This window comes from Peromyscus californicus, unplaced genomic scaffold (genome assembly GCF_007827085.1).
Source record: "Peromyscus californicus insignis strain IS unplaced genomic scaffold, ASM782708v3 Scaffold_3__1_contigs__length_106647218, whole genome shotgun sequence".
Lineage (NCBI taxonomy): Eukaryota > Metazoa > Chordata > Mammalia > Rodentia > Cricetidae > Peromyscus > Peromyscus californicus.
In genome coordinates, this window is record NW_026294551.1 from 20,230,050 (window position 1) to 20,243,890 (window position 13,841).

The following is a 13,841-nucleotide window of genomic DNA, read 5'->3' on the forward strand; positions in this document are numbered from 1 at the left end:
TAGACCTAGCTGACTTGTAATTCTTGGCTGACCTCCTGCCTCTGCTTCCCAGGTACTGGTATTATAAACATGTGCCACCATATCTGGAGAAGGATCACTTTTCAGAAATATTTCTGAGCATGGGATATAGCTGATTCAGTAAAGTACTTGAAGGACCTGAGTTGGATCCCTAGAACCCAGGTTACAAAAAACTGGTTTTGGCACCCTTGTAGTCCCAGTGCTGGGGAAGCAAACATGTAGCTCCTTTGGATTGAATAGCTAGGTAGGCTGCATGGTAAGCTCCATAAGAGACCTTTTCTCAAAAACCAAGTTGAATAGTACCTGAGGAACAATACCAGCAGGTGTCCTGTGGCCTTAGACATGTGCACCTGCACATAACACACGCACCCTTGGACTTGCACATACAGATGGTTTTGAAGCCTTGCGATGACTGTTAAGAGTTCAGCAGTCTTCTGTATAGTGACTTAAATTTATAAAGTTTGCTTTGTTTGTGACCACTTTCGATCTGTATGACCATTCTGAAAATAGAGAATAGCGGTCTCCTCATACTCTCCTGTCTTTGTAAAAAGGCACTAACTGTTTAGTTATCTCCTCTCAGAGAACTGGGGTTTTATAGCCCAGCCTTTTAGGGGGACAATCCTAAAACAATGTCAGTGTCCCAGCACTTGGGAGACAGAGGCAGGTGGATCTCTGTGAGTTTGAGGCCAGCCTGGGCTACAGAGTGAGTTCCAGGACCGGCGCAAAGCTACACAGGGAAACCCTGTCTCGGAAAAACAAAACAATAATTGAAGTGAAGCATGCAGACTGTTGAAATCTTTCTAATGCCTTTATTTTGGATCGTGAGCTAATCATGTACCGTGCTCAATGCTGAATTAATTATAGAACTGTAGTTCTGATCCATGGAGTTTAAGGTTGTCACTTTGTATGCACATTCTTTGTTGTAGTGATGGTGATTTTCATCGCTTTCGTTTTTGAGACCAAGTCTCACTCTCCAACTCTGACTGACCTAGAACTCACTGTGTAGCCCAGGCTGGTCTCAGGTTTGCTGCAGTTCTCATCCCCAGTGCTTCCTGGTATGAGTCACCATGCCTGGCTGTTTTGTAGTTCTTTGATTAAAAGATAGTCACGTAAGGCCAGCTTACAGGGCAAATAAGCCAGCTAACTGCCCTACAGGTCATCTTTGTAAGTTGGGCCTAGTGAAAGACATAACAAAAATGTTCTTAATAGTTTAGTAGAAATTAAATAAAAGCTTCCACACTTTGAATATAAGGAAGTGACTTGACTTTAGCTCAGTGTTGTATAAAGAAGTTGGCTGTTTGAGGGGATACACACTTTGACTACTGCTGCTTGTCTTAAATTTTTTTTTGATCATTTCAAATTGTTACTTATTCTAAGTTATTCTTTTTTATAATTCATTTTTATTTTATGTGCATTGGTGTTTTGCATGTGTGTCTGTGTGAGGGACTCAGATCCCCTGGAACTGAAGTTACAGACAGGTGTGTGTACAGACAGCCGCCATCTGGGAATTAAACTCAGGACCTCTGGAAGAGCAGTCAGTGCTCTTAACTGCTGAGCCATCTCTCCAGCCCCTCTAAGTGATATTTTTTATGATAGGATCAATCATTGATTGGAAATGAATAAGTAAGGGGATTTTTTTTAAAAACATGGAATAATCTCTTCCTGTAAATATTCTTTCCCTCTGTGATTTTTCCTTGGTTGTATAGTCACTTTAATAATAAATTATTGCTTCATGTAAGCAGTGATTTCATCTTCAGATTGTTTTGTAATTTGGATCTTTTCTGTGAGTTAACTCTGGAGAAATTATAAATGATAGTTCTTTTGAGGCTTTTTTTTTTTCCTGGAATTCTTTTTCAAAGATTGGTCTAGTTATGTACAGAAGCATAGATGTTGGTGACAAAGTCTTTTTTAATAGGAAGCAAAGATCTGAGTAGAGCTGCTTAGTTTTACTCATTCTTAACAGAACTTAGTTCTTTAAACACTGAATATCTAAAGTTGTTTTCTAGACTTCTGATTATTAACTATTTTAAAAAGGTCTTGAAACCCTGTCAGCCAGGCTCCTTATACTTCTTTTGTGAAAAGAAATTACTTGGTCAGTGTCTGGTTGATCCCATCCAGTCTTTACTGTGATTTATTTAAGGAGTCCCATCTTGGACCTGAATACTGATTTGCCAGAATGAATAAGTTAGATGAAAGACTGGAAGCTAGAGGAAGTTTTCTCCCTTTAAACAGACTGACATCCCAGCCCATCCCCCATCCCTGCATTATTGAAGAGGAGATTAGATTGTTCATGTTCTCAAGTAGCAGTACAAAAATCTCACACCCCATCCTGACCAGTACAGAAACAGCTGCTGTAGCACAAAATGTCCTTCCTCTGTCCTCACTGAAATTGGGGGAGGGACAAAGCCCAATGGTACTTCACCCTGGTCCTGTCTGCCTGCTAGAAGGCCTGTTTCCTCCCCTAATGGTCTCTGCCTAACAAACGGTGTTTCTTTTTTACAGCGTTATGACCCTGGACTTGTTGTGGTGATGGTAAACTTAGCAGTGGTAATTGTGTATTTTCAGACTGAATTACTCCTCTGTCATCAGCGCACCAATGTTAGGCTTCCTCTCTCTGTTGTAGCCTCATCCTTCTGCTTGGTCTTTTCATTTTCCTTTCCTTTCCTTATGCAACTTGTCTGATACCTGTTCATTAAAGGGTACTGTTAAGAAGGGATGTATCTATGTCAGAACTGCCAAGAATCAGTTAGAATATTAAATTCTAATACTGTCAAAAAACTTGATTTCCCCACCCCAGTGTAATGGGCACTAGCACTTGCTACTGCAATTTATAAATAAGTTAAAACAAACTTTGACTGCCTTAGAAGGCAAAAGTACTAATGCAGAATTTATAAACAGGGGTTTACAGAGGTAATCAATCTATACCAAACTTTGTTGATTCTTCCAAAATAAATTCTGATCAATCAAAAAAAATTCTAAAATAAATTTCTTTGATGTTTCTTTCCAATTGTTTCATTGGACTATTTGTTTTTACCAGTAAATCCCTGAATGAGACGTTATGAAAGTGATATTGCACCTAGGAAGTCATTTTTATAACCTGTCTTCTTTACCTTGGTCCTTTTGCTAAAGATTGCAGTCACTGCTTATTTATTATACCATTGGGCAGAAGAGAACACTACGTTTTCATCTTGTTTGATTGGCAGCCTCGGGAATATCTAGTAGAAGACTTCTAGAAGGTTTTTGTTTTCCTGGCAAAAGATTTTCATTAATATTGGGTGGAGTTTTTGTTTTGTTTTTAACTATGATGATAATTGCTTGTTTTCTATCTACTTATTGTTTAAAAACAATAATGGGATCTTGTTGATAAGCAGTTAAACTTCTGCGTTTGTTTTTCAGTATGATTTAAAGATAAAAAATACAAATTCCATAAGTATATAGTGACCAGACACAAGTATTGCTGGGTTTTTTTTCTTAAGGATCCAAACAAACCAATTATTCTAAAATCTTTCTTTGATAATACCTAAGATTTAACCTGACAAAACTCAAATTTCTTGCCCAAAGGTATAATAATATATATGTGTGTGTATGTGTGTGTGTGTGTGTGTATGTGTGTGTGTGTGTGTGTGTAACAACAACAACAAAAACAAGACGAAAAACAATTGTTTACACCAGCCTGAGTGAAATGATGAGGGAAGTAAACATTGTGTTTTTTCACTAAAGGTGTACCCTTGGTAAGGTAAGTCCTTCTCAGTTACATCACAACGAACAGTGCAAGTTGTGATGTAAACCAGCTGTGGTAGTAAAGTGCTTGTCTGCCCCATTTGCTTTGTTTGGCTGGTTATGAGTGGATTAAATGTATATTTATTTCCAAAAAATCTCCAGTATAGATCAATTAGTTGAAAGTCAATTTTCTTCGCAACTAGTCCTTTTCACAGCTTACAAGTTACCATCCATAGCCAGTGGCAAATTCACTCTAGGAAATGAGACCTTAGCCACCAGTTTTAAAATAAAACCAGTCTTGTCCCTAAGGGCAAGTAGCTGTTGTTTTTTATTTAAAGTTTTCCTTTGATTGAAAGGGGTCTTTGGAAAAACAAAAATTTAAAGCATACTGATTTATAATTGTATCAGTTTCCTCTGTTTGAAATGCACTCTTTTGTTCCCCCTAGTCAAGCGGTTAGTTAAGATATATTCATCACCAGTTTTAAGGGGTGACATCAATTCACTTTGCTTTGCCATAGTTACCTGGAGTTCTCTCCTGCTAGGAGGTCAACCAACATGATTTGTTGGGCTTAATCCAGGAAAGGAAGGCTTGGATGGAAGCTGTGAGAATGGCTTTTGTTTGGTTCACTGTAGCTTTCTGGTCTCTGCACTCCAAGGCAAGATCTAACCACCCAAACCTAGTGTTAAAGTGACTGTTGGTCTAATTGTATGTCTCAACTTGATTCTGTGTTCCTGTTACAGGGAGAACAGACCCTATTCCAATTGTTGTCAAGTATGATGTCATGGGCATGGGTCGTATGGAAATGGAGGTAAATTGATCTCATTAAGCATTTTATGGGATGTATAAAATTGGCATTAACTTCAAACTTAGATATCAGTGTAAGCATTTATTTATCAGATGAACATAATCTTAATTTTTCTTTGGTCAATTAAAAATATATTTTATGTTTTCATTTTGTGCTATTTTTGAAGATATAAGAAGATATAAACACTGCCTCTGTTTTAACTGGGTTGTAAACATTGAGTTTTCCCAGTATTATACAGAAGACCAGGTCAGGCTCTGGTACCTGTTTTAATAGACAGTGTTGCTCTGTGCTTAAAACACTAGAAGCTCTGCCCATGTAGAGTTGTATACAGCTATTATCCGCGATACCTTCTTTCTATTGTCTGAATGTTGCCGATGAATATTGAACTGAAGCCTTGTTATCAACAGTTGGGTCTATTAGGACTGTCAGGAGAGAGATTAAGGAACTTACTTGGCTTGCTGTTTTCTGTGACAGGACAGTGAAGCAAGAACTATCAGAAAAAAACATAAGCTTCTTGCTTTCCAACATCATTACACTTGTGTAAATGACGTTTTTTGTAGCTAACTCTGGGGTACTTTAGGAAATAAGAATAAATATATCTTATTTTTGTCAAGCTGGATTATGCCGAAGATGCTACCGAACGGCGTCGTGTCCTAGAAGTAGAAAAAGAAGACACAGAAGAGCTGAGACAAAAGTACAAGGTACCTTAAACAAAAGCACTGTTGTTTGAGAGTGTCATACAGGGAAGAGGTGGTCTTTTTTGGTGAAAAGGGTCTCCTTGACTGACAGCATTTGTTTACATTTGGTGGTGATTTGTGTTAATCTCAATTTGCAGTTACTTTTTATTTACTACCATAGTAAAAATTGTGTGTGTTGGACAAATTGCATTGGGTTTGAAAATACTCGTCCCAGACAGTACATAGAAAGTCAAATAGTAGCAGGAGAAAAATGATGAAGAGTCCCTGAATGCTTTCCTTTTTAAAAAAGAAAGTGGATGATGGTATTTTTGTGGGGCTGGCATTCATTTTTTGTAATGCCACAGTGTGCATAGAAATCAGAGAACAACTATCAAGAGTTGGTTTTTTCCACCACCCAAAGATCAACCTCAGATCTCTGGCTTAGCAGCAGGTGGCCTTACCTGCTGAGCTGTCTCACCGATCCTGAATGAGGTATTTTATTGTAACAAATTGAGAATTTTCTTTTTCATTGTTAATTATACTCAGTACTAAAGCACAGATTTCTCTCTCCATGTGGACATCAAGTTGAATTCTTTTTCCTTTTTTCTTTTTGTTTGTTTTTGTTTTTCAAGACAGGGTTTCTCTGTGTGACAGCCCTAACTGTCCTGGAACTTGCTTTGTAGACAAGGCTAGCCTTGAACTCACAGAGAACCACCTGCCTCTGCCTTCCCAGCACTAGGGAGGCAGAGGCAGAAGGATCTCTGTGAGTTCAAGGCCAGCCTGGTCTACAGAGTGAGATCCAGGACAGGCTCCAAAACTACACAGAGAAACCCTGTCTCAGAAGAAGAAAAAAAAAAAGAGGCAAGGCAAGGTACTAGACATGACAGCACACACTTAGATAGTCCCAAGCAACACCTAGGGTCACTCACACAAGGAGATTGTCTCAGAAAAGGAAAAAAAAGGGGGAGCTTAGGAGATGGTTCAGTGTGTGAAGCACTTACTAATGCCAGATGTGGCAGTGCATGCCTGTGATCTCAGTGCCCCTGTGGGGAAATAGGAAACAGTGACAAGATGATGCCTGGAAGCTTGTGGACCGTGTAGCCTGGTACGTTGTGGCAAGTGAGACACCTGTCCCAAACAGGGTGGAAGGTAAGGATAGACACCCAAGGTTGTTCTCTGACCTTGCACTCAACATACTTAAACATACTCCACATATATGCAAACAAAACATATGGTTTGATTTTTTGGTTTTTTTGAGATAGGGTTTCTCTGTGTAGCTTTGGAACCTGTCCTGGATCTCACTCTGTAGACCAGGCTGGCCTCGAACTCACAGAGATCCGCCTGCCTCTGCCTCCTGAGTTCTGGGATTAAAGGTGTGTGCTACCACACCTGGCTAAGTTCATTTTTAAATGAATAGAAACTGCAGAAGAATTACAAATCTACAGTTTATTTTATCTGTTTTAAAATTCTAAAACGATTGTTTTTAAAGAACTTGGGATTTTCACTGTTCACTATTAGAACCTAATCAGTCATGAATAAAAATTGTAGTACACATCTATGTAATACGGTTTATTTAGAGATTTTTAAATTACATGTACTTGCTCTGTGTCTGTCTGTCTGTCTTTCTGTACCTGTCCAAGACCAATTCCATGTCTGTCCATGTGCATGCCGTGACATACCTATGAAGGTCAGAGCACAACCATAAAATGATTTGTACTATGTAGGTCCCATGGGTCACACTCAGGTTTGGTGGCAACTGCCTTTATCCATTGAGCCATCCTCATACTGTCCCATTTCCTGTCTTTAAATACTGAGCCAGGCATGGTGACATGTACCTGTAATCCAAAAATTTGGATTACCTCAAGGATGATTGCCTCAAGGTCAAAGCCAGCTTCACCTACACAATTTTAGGCCAGCCTGGGCTATAGTGTGAGTGGCAATCTCAAAATAATAATAACACACACACCAATTAATTAATTAATTGAAAAAGATATTAAATATGTCTTGGTTATTCAAAGTCTCTTACCAGATTTTTTGGTCTTTCTTCTTTCCTCCCTCCTCCCCCTCCCTCCCTCCCTTGATGGGGAGTAATGAGGGAAGACAGAGTCCCACTAATGTGGCCTAGGTTTGCCTGAAACCGTGTAATCTAGGCTGGCTTCAGTTTATGCTCCTCCTGCAGAGCTTCCCAAGGGCAGGAGTCAGTCACAGATGGCTCACTGGGGGCTTTTGGATTTTCTCTATACTTACAGTCATGTAGGACTTCTACCCTTTATTAATAGGATATATTATTACACTGACTGATTTTTTTGTTTGTTTTTGTTTTTTTGTTTTTCGAGACAGAGTTTCTCTGTAGTTTTGGTGCCTACCCTGGATCTCACTCTGTAGACCAGGCTGGCCTTGAACTCACAGAGATCTGCCTGGCTCTGCCTCCCGAGTGCTGGGATTAAAGGTGTGTGCCACTGCTGTCCGGGGGTTGGTTGGTTGGTTGGTTTTTAATGTTGAACCTAACGTTGAGTCCTTTGTTTGGATAGACCTCACTCTTGCTGTGTAGTCTTGTTTAGTATATGTTCTATTCCAGCTGCTGGTTTAAAAGTAAAAAAATAGTGGCATAATAGGGCTGGAGAGAGATGGCTTAACAGTTAAGGGCACCTGATATTCTCAAAAAGGACCTGGATTCAGTTTCCCAGTACCTACATGGCAACTCACAATTGCCTATAACTTCATTTCCAGGGGATCTGAACTCACTCTCTAGGCCCTGGCCCTGTGTACTAGGGATAGCTTTGAACTCAAGGCAACCTTGTCAGACTGAGCTGTATTATGAGCATGCACCAACACTATGCCTGGTTAAAATTGTGCCTTATATTGAATCTAGTTGGTTTTTGGTCAAGGACAAAATAGGGAATGGTCTTGTTTACTGTGTTGCCAAAAAGGAAATAAAATTTCACACTTTAGACACTTGCTAGTGCATATACAAATTGTTACCCTACCAAATTGCCCTTTGTGTTTTATCAAGCATTTATCAGTGTCATTGAATTTTATGGAAAGTTATTTTTCTCTCTACTTGAGCAATAGCTGTCTAAATCCTACTGAGTTTATTTCTTGTTTGTATTTTGTGATTCTTAACAGGATTATGTTGACAAAGAAAAGGCGATCGCAAAAGCCTTAGAAGATCTTAGAGCCAACTTTTACTGTGAACTCTGTGATAAACAGTATCAGAAACATCAGGAATTTGACAACCACATTAACTCTTACGATCACGCACACAAGCAGGTAAGGGATAACTACTTGGTACCAAGGAAAAATATTCTTAATTGTTATAACTATTGATGCTTATGAGTGTGACTGGTTTCTTGTGTCAGCCAGTCCTTATTTTTGGCCACCTGATACACTAGATTTTTTTTCTCATGGGAACTATCCCAACATAGATACCCTCTTCTCCCTGCTACTCCATCACCATTTTCAGTAGAATAATAAATTGTGAGTTTCTTAAACCTTAGGTAATGTTTGTGACTTTGATTAATTTCAAATTTTTTCTAATAAGGCGATTGAACTGAGGACCACTGAGAGAGCTTTATGTCAGTTTCTCTCCTTTTCCCAACATGTTAAACTTGTGGACTTTTCTGAACCTCTGAATGTAAGAGTTCAGGTTTTGGGGGCTGGAGAGATGGCTCAGTGGTTAAGAGCATGGACTGCTATTCCAGAGGACCTGAGTTCAATTCCCAGCACCCACATAGCTGTCTGTGACTCCAGTTCCAGTTTCATAAGCAAAAACACCAATGCACATAAAGCATAAATAAGTAAATAAATAAAGAGTTCAAGTTTTAATGGCTACTATTTCCTGTCAGCAAGTCTTTTTGTTATTCCATATACCTTGGAAAGTCACTAAATCCTGAAGAATAATAAAATTAGATAACAAACCCTTCTTGTCTTAATTAGATTTTCTGTTGTGAGGAAACACCAAAATTGGCCAAAAGCAATTTGGGGAAGAAAGGGCTTATTTCCTAGGTAACAGTTCATCACTGAGGCTTGAAGTGAGGGCAGGACTCTGGAGGCAGGAGCTGATCCAGAGGCCATGGAAGAGTGCTGCTTACTGACTTGTTCCTCATGGGTTACCCAGTTTGCTTTCTTAGAACACCCAGGACCACCTTCTTAGGCTCTTGGTAGTTACTTCAATTAAAATGCTTTTAAACAAGCAAGGTCTTGCTAAATGGCTCAGGAACTCCCTATGTAGACCGAGCTGGTCTTGAGCTTATGGTGGCCCTCCTGCCTACCCCACACATGCCCACCCAGTGTTAGAATTGCTGGACTATCTCCCTAGCTCTCAAAGTTGCTTTTTAAGAGGAAAGACTTTCTATGCAAAATATTTAGGAAAAGTGCCAAACTAATAAAATTTATATTGACATTAATACCTCAATGATACAGCTCTCAAGTGTAATAGAAATTGTTATAACTTTAATTCTTAGATTTTGACATTCTCATTCATTCTCCTGTATATTTTATTGACGGATTTGCTTTACTACTCGTAATAATTACAGGAGTTATCATCTTGGAGATAACTCCCTCAGGGGGCGCTTAGCAGTTGTCTGGATACATTTCAGGCTGCCTTAACTAGGAGGTGGTACTTCTTGGGATCACGTTGAGTGGAATTCAAAGATACTGTTAAATATCCTACAGTGCACAACACCTTAAAATACTTACCTGGCCCAGAATTGCAATCACTGGTGCTGAGGTCAACTATTGAAAACCTTCAAATATATGATTATTATTTCACACTCGCTTAGCACAGATTATAATCATTTTACATTTCTGGTTATCATACTCATTTATAAAGAGCTCATCTCAATTCAAAGTGTTTGCTTATAATTGTTTTTAGATCAAAATAAAAATATAAAATTAAGAATTTGGGGAGACGGTTCAGATGGTAAGGCACTTGCTGTGCAAGCGTGAGGGCTGGACTGGATCTCTTACACCATGTAAAAGGCAGGTGGGTGTCGTAGCATGTGTGTAATCCCAGGAGACAGGGAGTCCCAGGAGCAGGTTGACTAGCGAGACCAGCCAAAATGGTGAGACCCCTGCCTAAGCATGTAAGCTGGGGAGTGACTAAGGAAGACATCCTCCATCAACCTGGAGTCTCCACGTGTCCATGCACCATGGACACTTAACACTCCTCCTAATTTTTTTATCCTGAGGATTGGCAGATTGCTCATGGAGTAAGTGCTTATAGCACAAGCATGATACTATGGATTCTGACCCCCTGCAGCCATGTACCAAGTAGGCATGGCAGCCTGCACCTATAAATTCTGTGCTGGAGAGGCAGACAGTTTTCTCCCAGGGTTTCAACCAGCCTCACTAATTAGCAGGTTCAATGAGAGATCATGTCTCAAAAAATAAGATAGGAGGTGATAAAGACAACTTACACTAACCTCTAGTATCCATATGTGCATACATATACATACATGTATAATACATAAAATTAGGAATTTCTTACAGAGAATTCATTAATACTGTCCACTAATATGTAATATGTTTGAGAGCCCTGATTTGGAAAGCTCTTTAGCTGTGTGATTCACAAATGCATATTAGTTCATTCCTTCACCTAAATTATAAGTACACTTTGCATATTAAAAGAACCTAGGCATCAGCCATGGGCCTGAGACCTCAGTTTTCAGTAGGTGAAGGCAGGAACATTTTGAATTTGAAGCCAGCCTGGGCTACATCTTAAGAAGTTTCTGTCTCTAAATACAAAGCAAAAGAAAAGAGCAGTTGTAGTATATATGAATTTGATTTTTTTAATTTTTATTAGAATGTTACTCATTTTGCTGAAAAGTAGACCATGTCATCTTTCTTCATATTCTTGTCTTCTACAAATTGTAAAATCTCAAAAGAGCATATAGCAACAGAAAAGTCTTAAATTTTTATTTTATAATTCCAGCTGTTCTCTACTCAAATCCATCCATCCTTCCTTCCTTCCTTCCTTCCTTCCTTCCTTCCTTCCTTCCTTCCTTCCTTCCTTCCTTCCTTCCTTCCTTCCTGTCTTTTTTCTCTATTTGAGAGAGGGTGTTAAATGTGTAAAATAATGCTGGCCTTGAACTTGTGATCCTCTTGTTTCAGCCTCTAGAGTGCTGTGGTTAAAGGCTTATCTTGCCTTGCCTGACCTGTATTTAAAGTTTGTAAAGAACTATTAGTTGACTTTGGTACAGCCCAGCTAAATAACACCTGATAGGAGATAGGATCGTGCATTCTGTTCCTCCTCAGTGGGCATGAGCTTACAACTGGGCCTGCGTTTTTCCAAATTGGTGCTCTAAAATTAAAAAGGCACCCTGTGCTGCCTTCCAGCAAGACACAGGATTATTATAACTCTGAGGTCAAAGGTAAGTACTTTACTCCATATTAATTATTCCTAGCTTGCATCTCCTATCAAATTTTCACCATTAAAACTTTGGAGAAAAGCTTTATTAGTGGTGAACTAAAATAGGCAGGTCCTGGGAAATACTTTTACCTTTTCTTTTTTTCCCCTCGGAGCTGAGGACCGAACCCAGGGCCTTGACCTTGCTAGGCAAGTACTCTACCACTGAGCTAAATCCTCAACCCTGCTTTTACCTTTCTTAAGGTCCAATTTCTAAAAAAAGGAAAAGCATGATTACTCTCATTTGTGATCTTTTTTTAAGGAATGGGAGAGGAAGGTGTTAAATGCCTCTGTTGGCTAGCTCTTCTCAAATTTTTTAAGATTTTGTGATGTACATAAATGTTGAGACTCTGCTTAAAATTTCTACATGTAAAAGTTAGGCATTGTGGTTCTAATTCTCGTGCTCTGTTTTATCACCTTTGAAATCTCCAGTGATAAAGCCAGCCATCCTTGAAGAAATAACCCAATGTATGATTACTTAATAAGTTCTGACATGCGGGGCTGGAGAGATGGCTCAGAGGTTAAGAGCACAGGCTTCTCTTCCAGAGGTCCTGAGTTCAATTCCCAGCAACCACATGGTGGCTCACAACCATCTGTAATGAGATCTGGTGCCCTCTTCTGTCATGCAGGCATACATGCAGGCAGAACACTGTATATATAATAAATAAATCTTAAAAAAAAAAAAAAAAAAAAGAGGAAGAGAAGAAAAGAAAAAAAAAGTTCTGACATGCCTGAGTGCTCAATAAACATCAACACTGATCATGTCTGAGCCTCGATGGTTTAGTTGCAAGCTGCAGTTAAATTCAAAACTAGAGGTTTTTCCAGCCCCCCTTCCTTGCCCTTTTCATTATTTTACATATCTTTTAAAAATGTTTGTCTGCTGATAGATGTAAAACCTCAAATTCGGACTGCAAGGGATCTTATCTTCTTCCCAGAGTGAGTCTGTAGCAGCGCCTTACTAGTGACCGACGGGGTGGAGGGGCAGCCCAGTGCAAGTGTTGTGTCCAGAGCCCTCTGTTTGCTCTTCAGTACTGCCAACAAACAACAAAAGTAAAGTCTCTCACTGTCACATGTTTTTCCTTAACCTGCTTGGGATCCCCCGATCTTACCTCTATTTGTGTCACTAGGGTGCCTTAGTATATACAGTGAGCCGAAGATTACAACTCATCTCCACAGATCTGTGTGGCTTAGTCTTCCTGGTGTAGGTTTTTCTCTACTGAAAAAGTCTGAGTCATGTGCACACACTTGTAGTTACTGATGCAGAAACTTGGGGCCAAGCAGCCTGGCAGTAAGGCCTCTTCCGGGTTTCTGTTTGATTCGGTGATATTAGTTGTTCTGTAGTTGCTGTTATTTAATTAGAGTTCTGGCTATGTAGTTGAACTTCTGATCCGTCTGCTGGGATTACAGATATGAACCCACCATGCTTTAATGCCCACCCCTTAAAACAAAATACCTAGAACTGCTCAGTAAGTCAACCTTTGGCTTGTCTTGGACTATCTGATGACTTTGAGTTTATATTTTAACAAACCTTGATTACAGCCAAGTAGTTGGTGTCTCTTGCTCACTCTCTAGTAGCTGTGGGCTCCACATCATCTTTTACAGTCTGTGAGTCATGTTACTCAGACTCTTTGAAACACTTGAGATTGTGACTCAGGCCTCCTCGCTTCCTTCCTATGTTCCCAGTTCTGACTGACACCAGGCATACTGAAGCAGCAGCCTCCATAACCTCCAGACAGAAAAGGGTTTTCTCTAAAGCTTCTTTGTAAGGACTATAATAGCATTTTCATTAGAAAAGTCTTTAATCCAGAGAACTACAGTTAATTTAGTTGGTCTTCAACTACTGGCTCATCATTGAGGGCTTCCCTGCACAGATGTTTTGGGAAGTTTAAGGGAAAGGCCAGCCATGTAATAGTCAATAGAAAATGTCTCTTGTGTTCTGTACTGTGCTGCAAATACACACTTTGAAAAATTACTACCAATGTTTTAGGAAAACAAGGTCTTCAAATCATCCTTCCCTCCCTCCCTTCTTCCTGTCTCCTTCTTCCCCTTCCCTACTTTCTTTCCCTCATTTTGTTCTTTTTCTTACTCTTGCTGAACTCTAGAGAGCTGGGGCTGTAGACACATACCACTGTACATGAACCTTTCGTTTTGAGAACTAATGTAGCATTTAGTTGTTGTGTTTTTTCTTTCTTTCATTCAATTAAAATATTTTTC

General features: G+C 39.4%; 1 protein-coding gene across 11 annotated transcripts in view; it reads left to right on the forward strand.

Annotated features, from left to right (window-relative positions):
* The window catches only part of Gpatch8 (G-patch domain containing 8), a 73,176-nt gene that overhangs the window by 43,068 nt on the left and 16,267 nt on the right, over positions 1 to 13,841 (forward strand). For 6 of the 11 annotated variants that reach the window (XM_052759489.1, XM_052759493.1, XM_052759491.1 and 3 more), the window contains 4 exons: positions 2,521 to 2,565; positions 4,480 to 4,547; positions 5,159 to 5,245; positions 8,348 to 8,491. In XM_052759489.1, the coding sequence (XP_052615449.1) occupies positions 4,521 to 4,547; positions 5,159 to 5,245; positions 8,348 to 8,491 (258 nt within the window). In that variant the 5' untranslated portion in view covers positions 2,521 to 2,565; positions 4,480 to 4,520. The remainder of the gene's footprint in view (positions 1 to 2,520; positions 2,566 to 4,479; positions 4,548 to 5,158; positions 5,246 to 8,347; positions 8,492 to 13,841) is intronic. The other 5 variants (XM_052759494.1, XM_052759486.1, XM_052759488.1 and 2 more) reach the window with 1 other exon arrangement.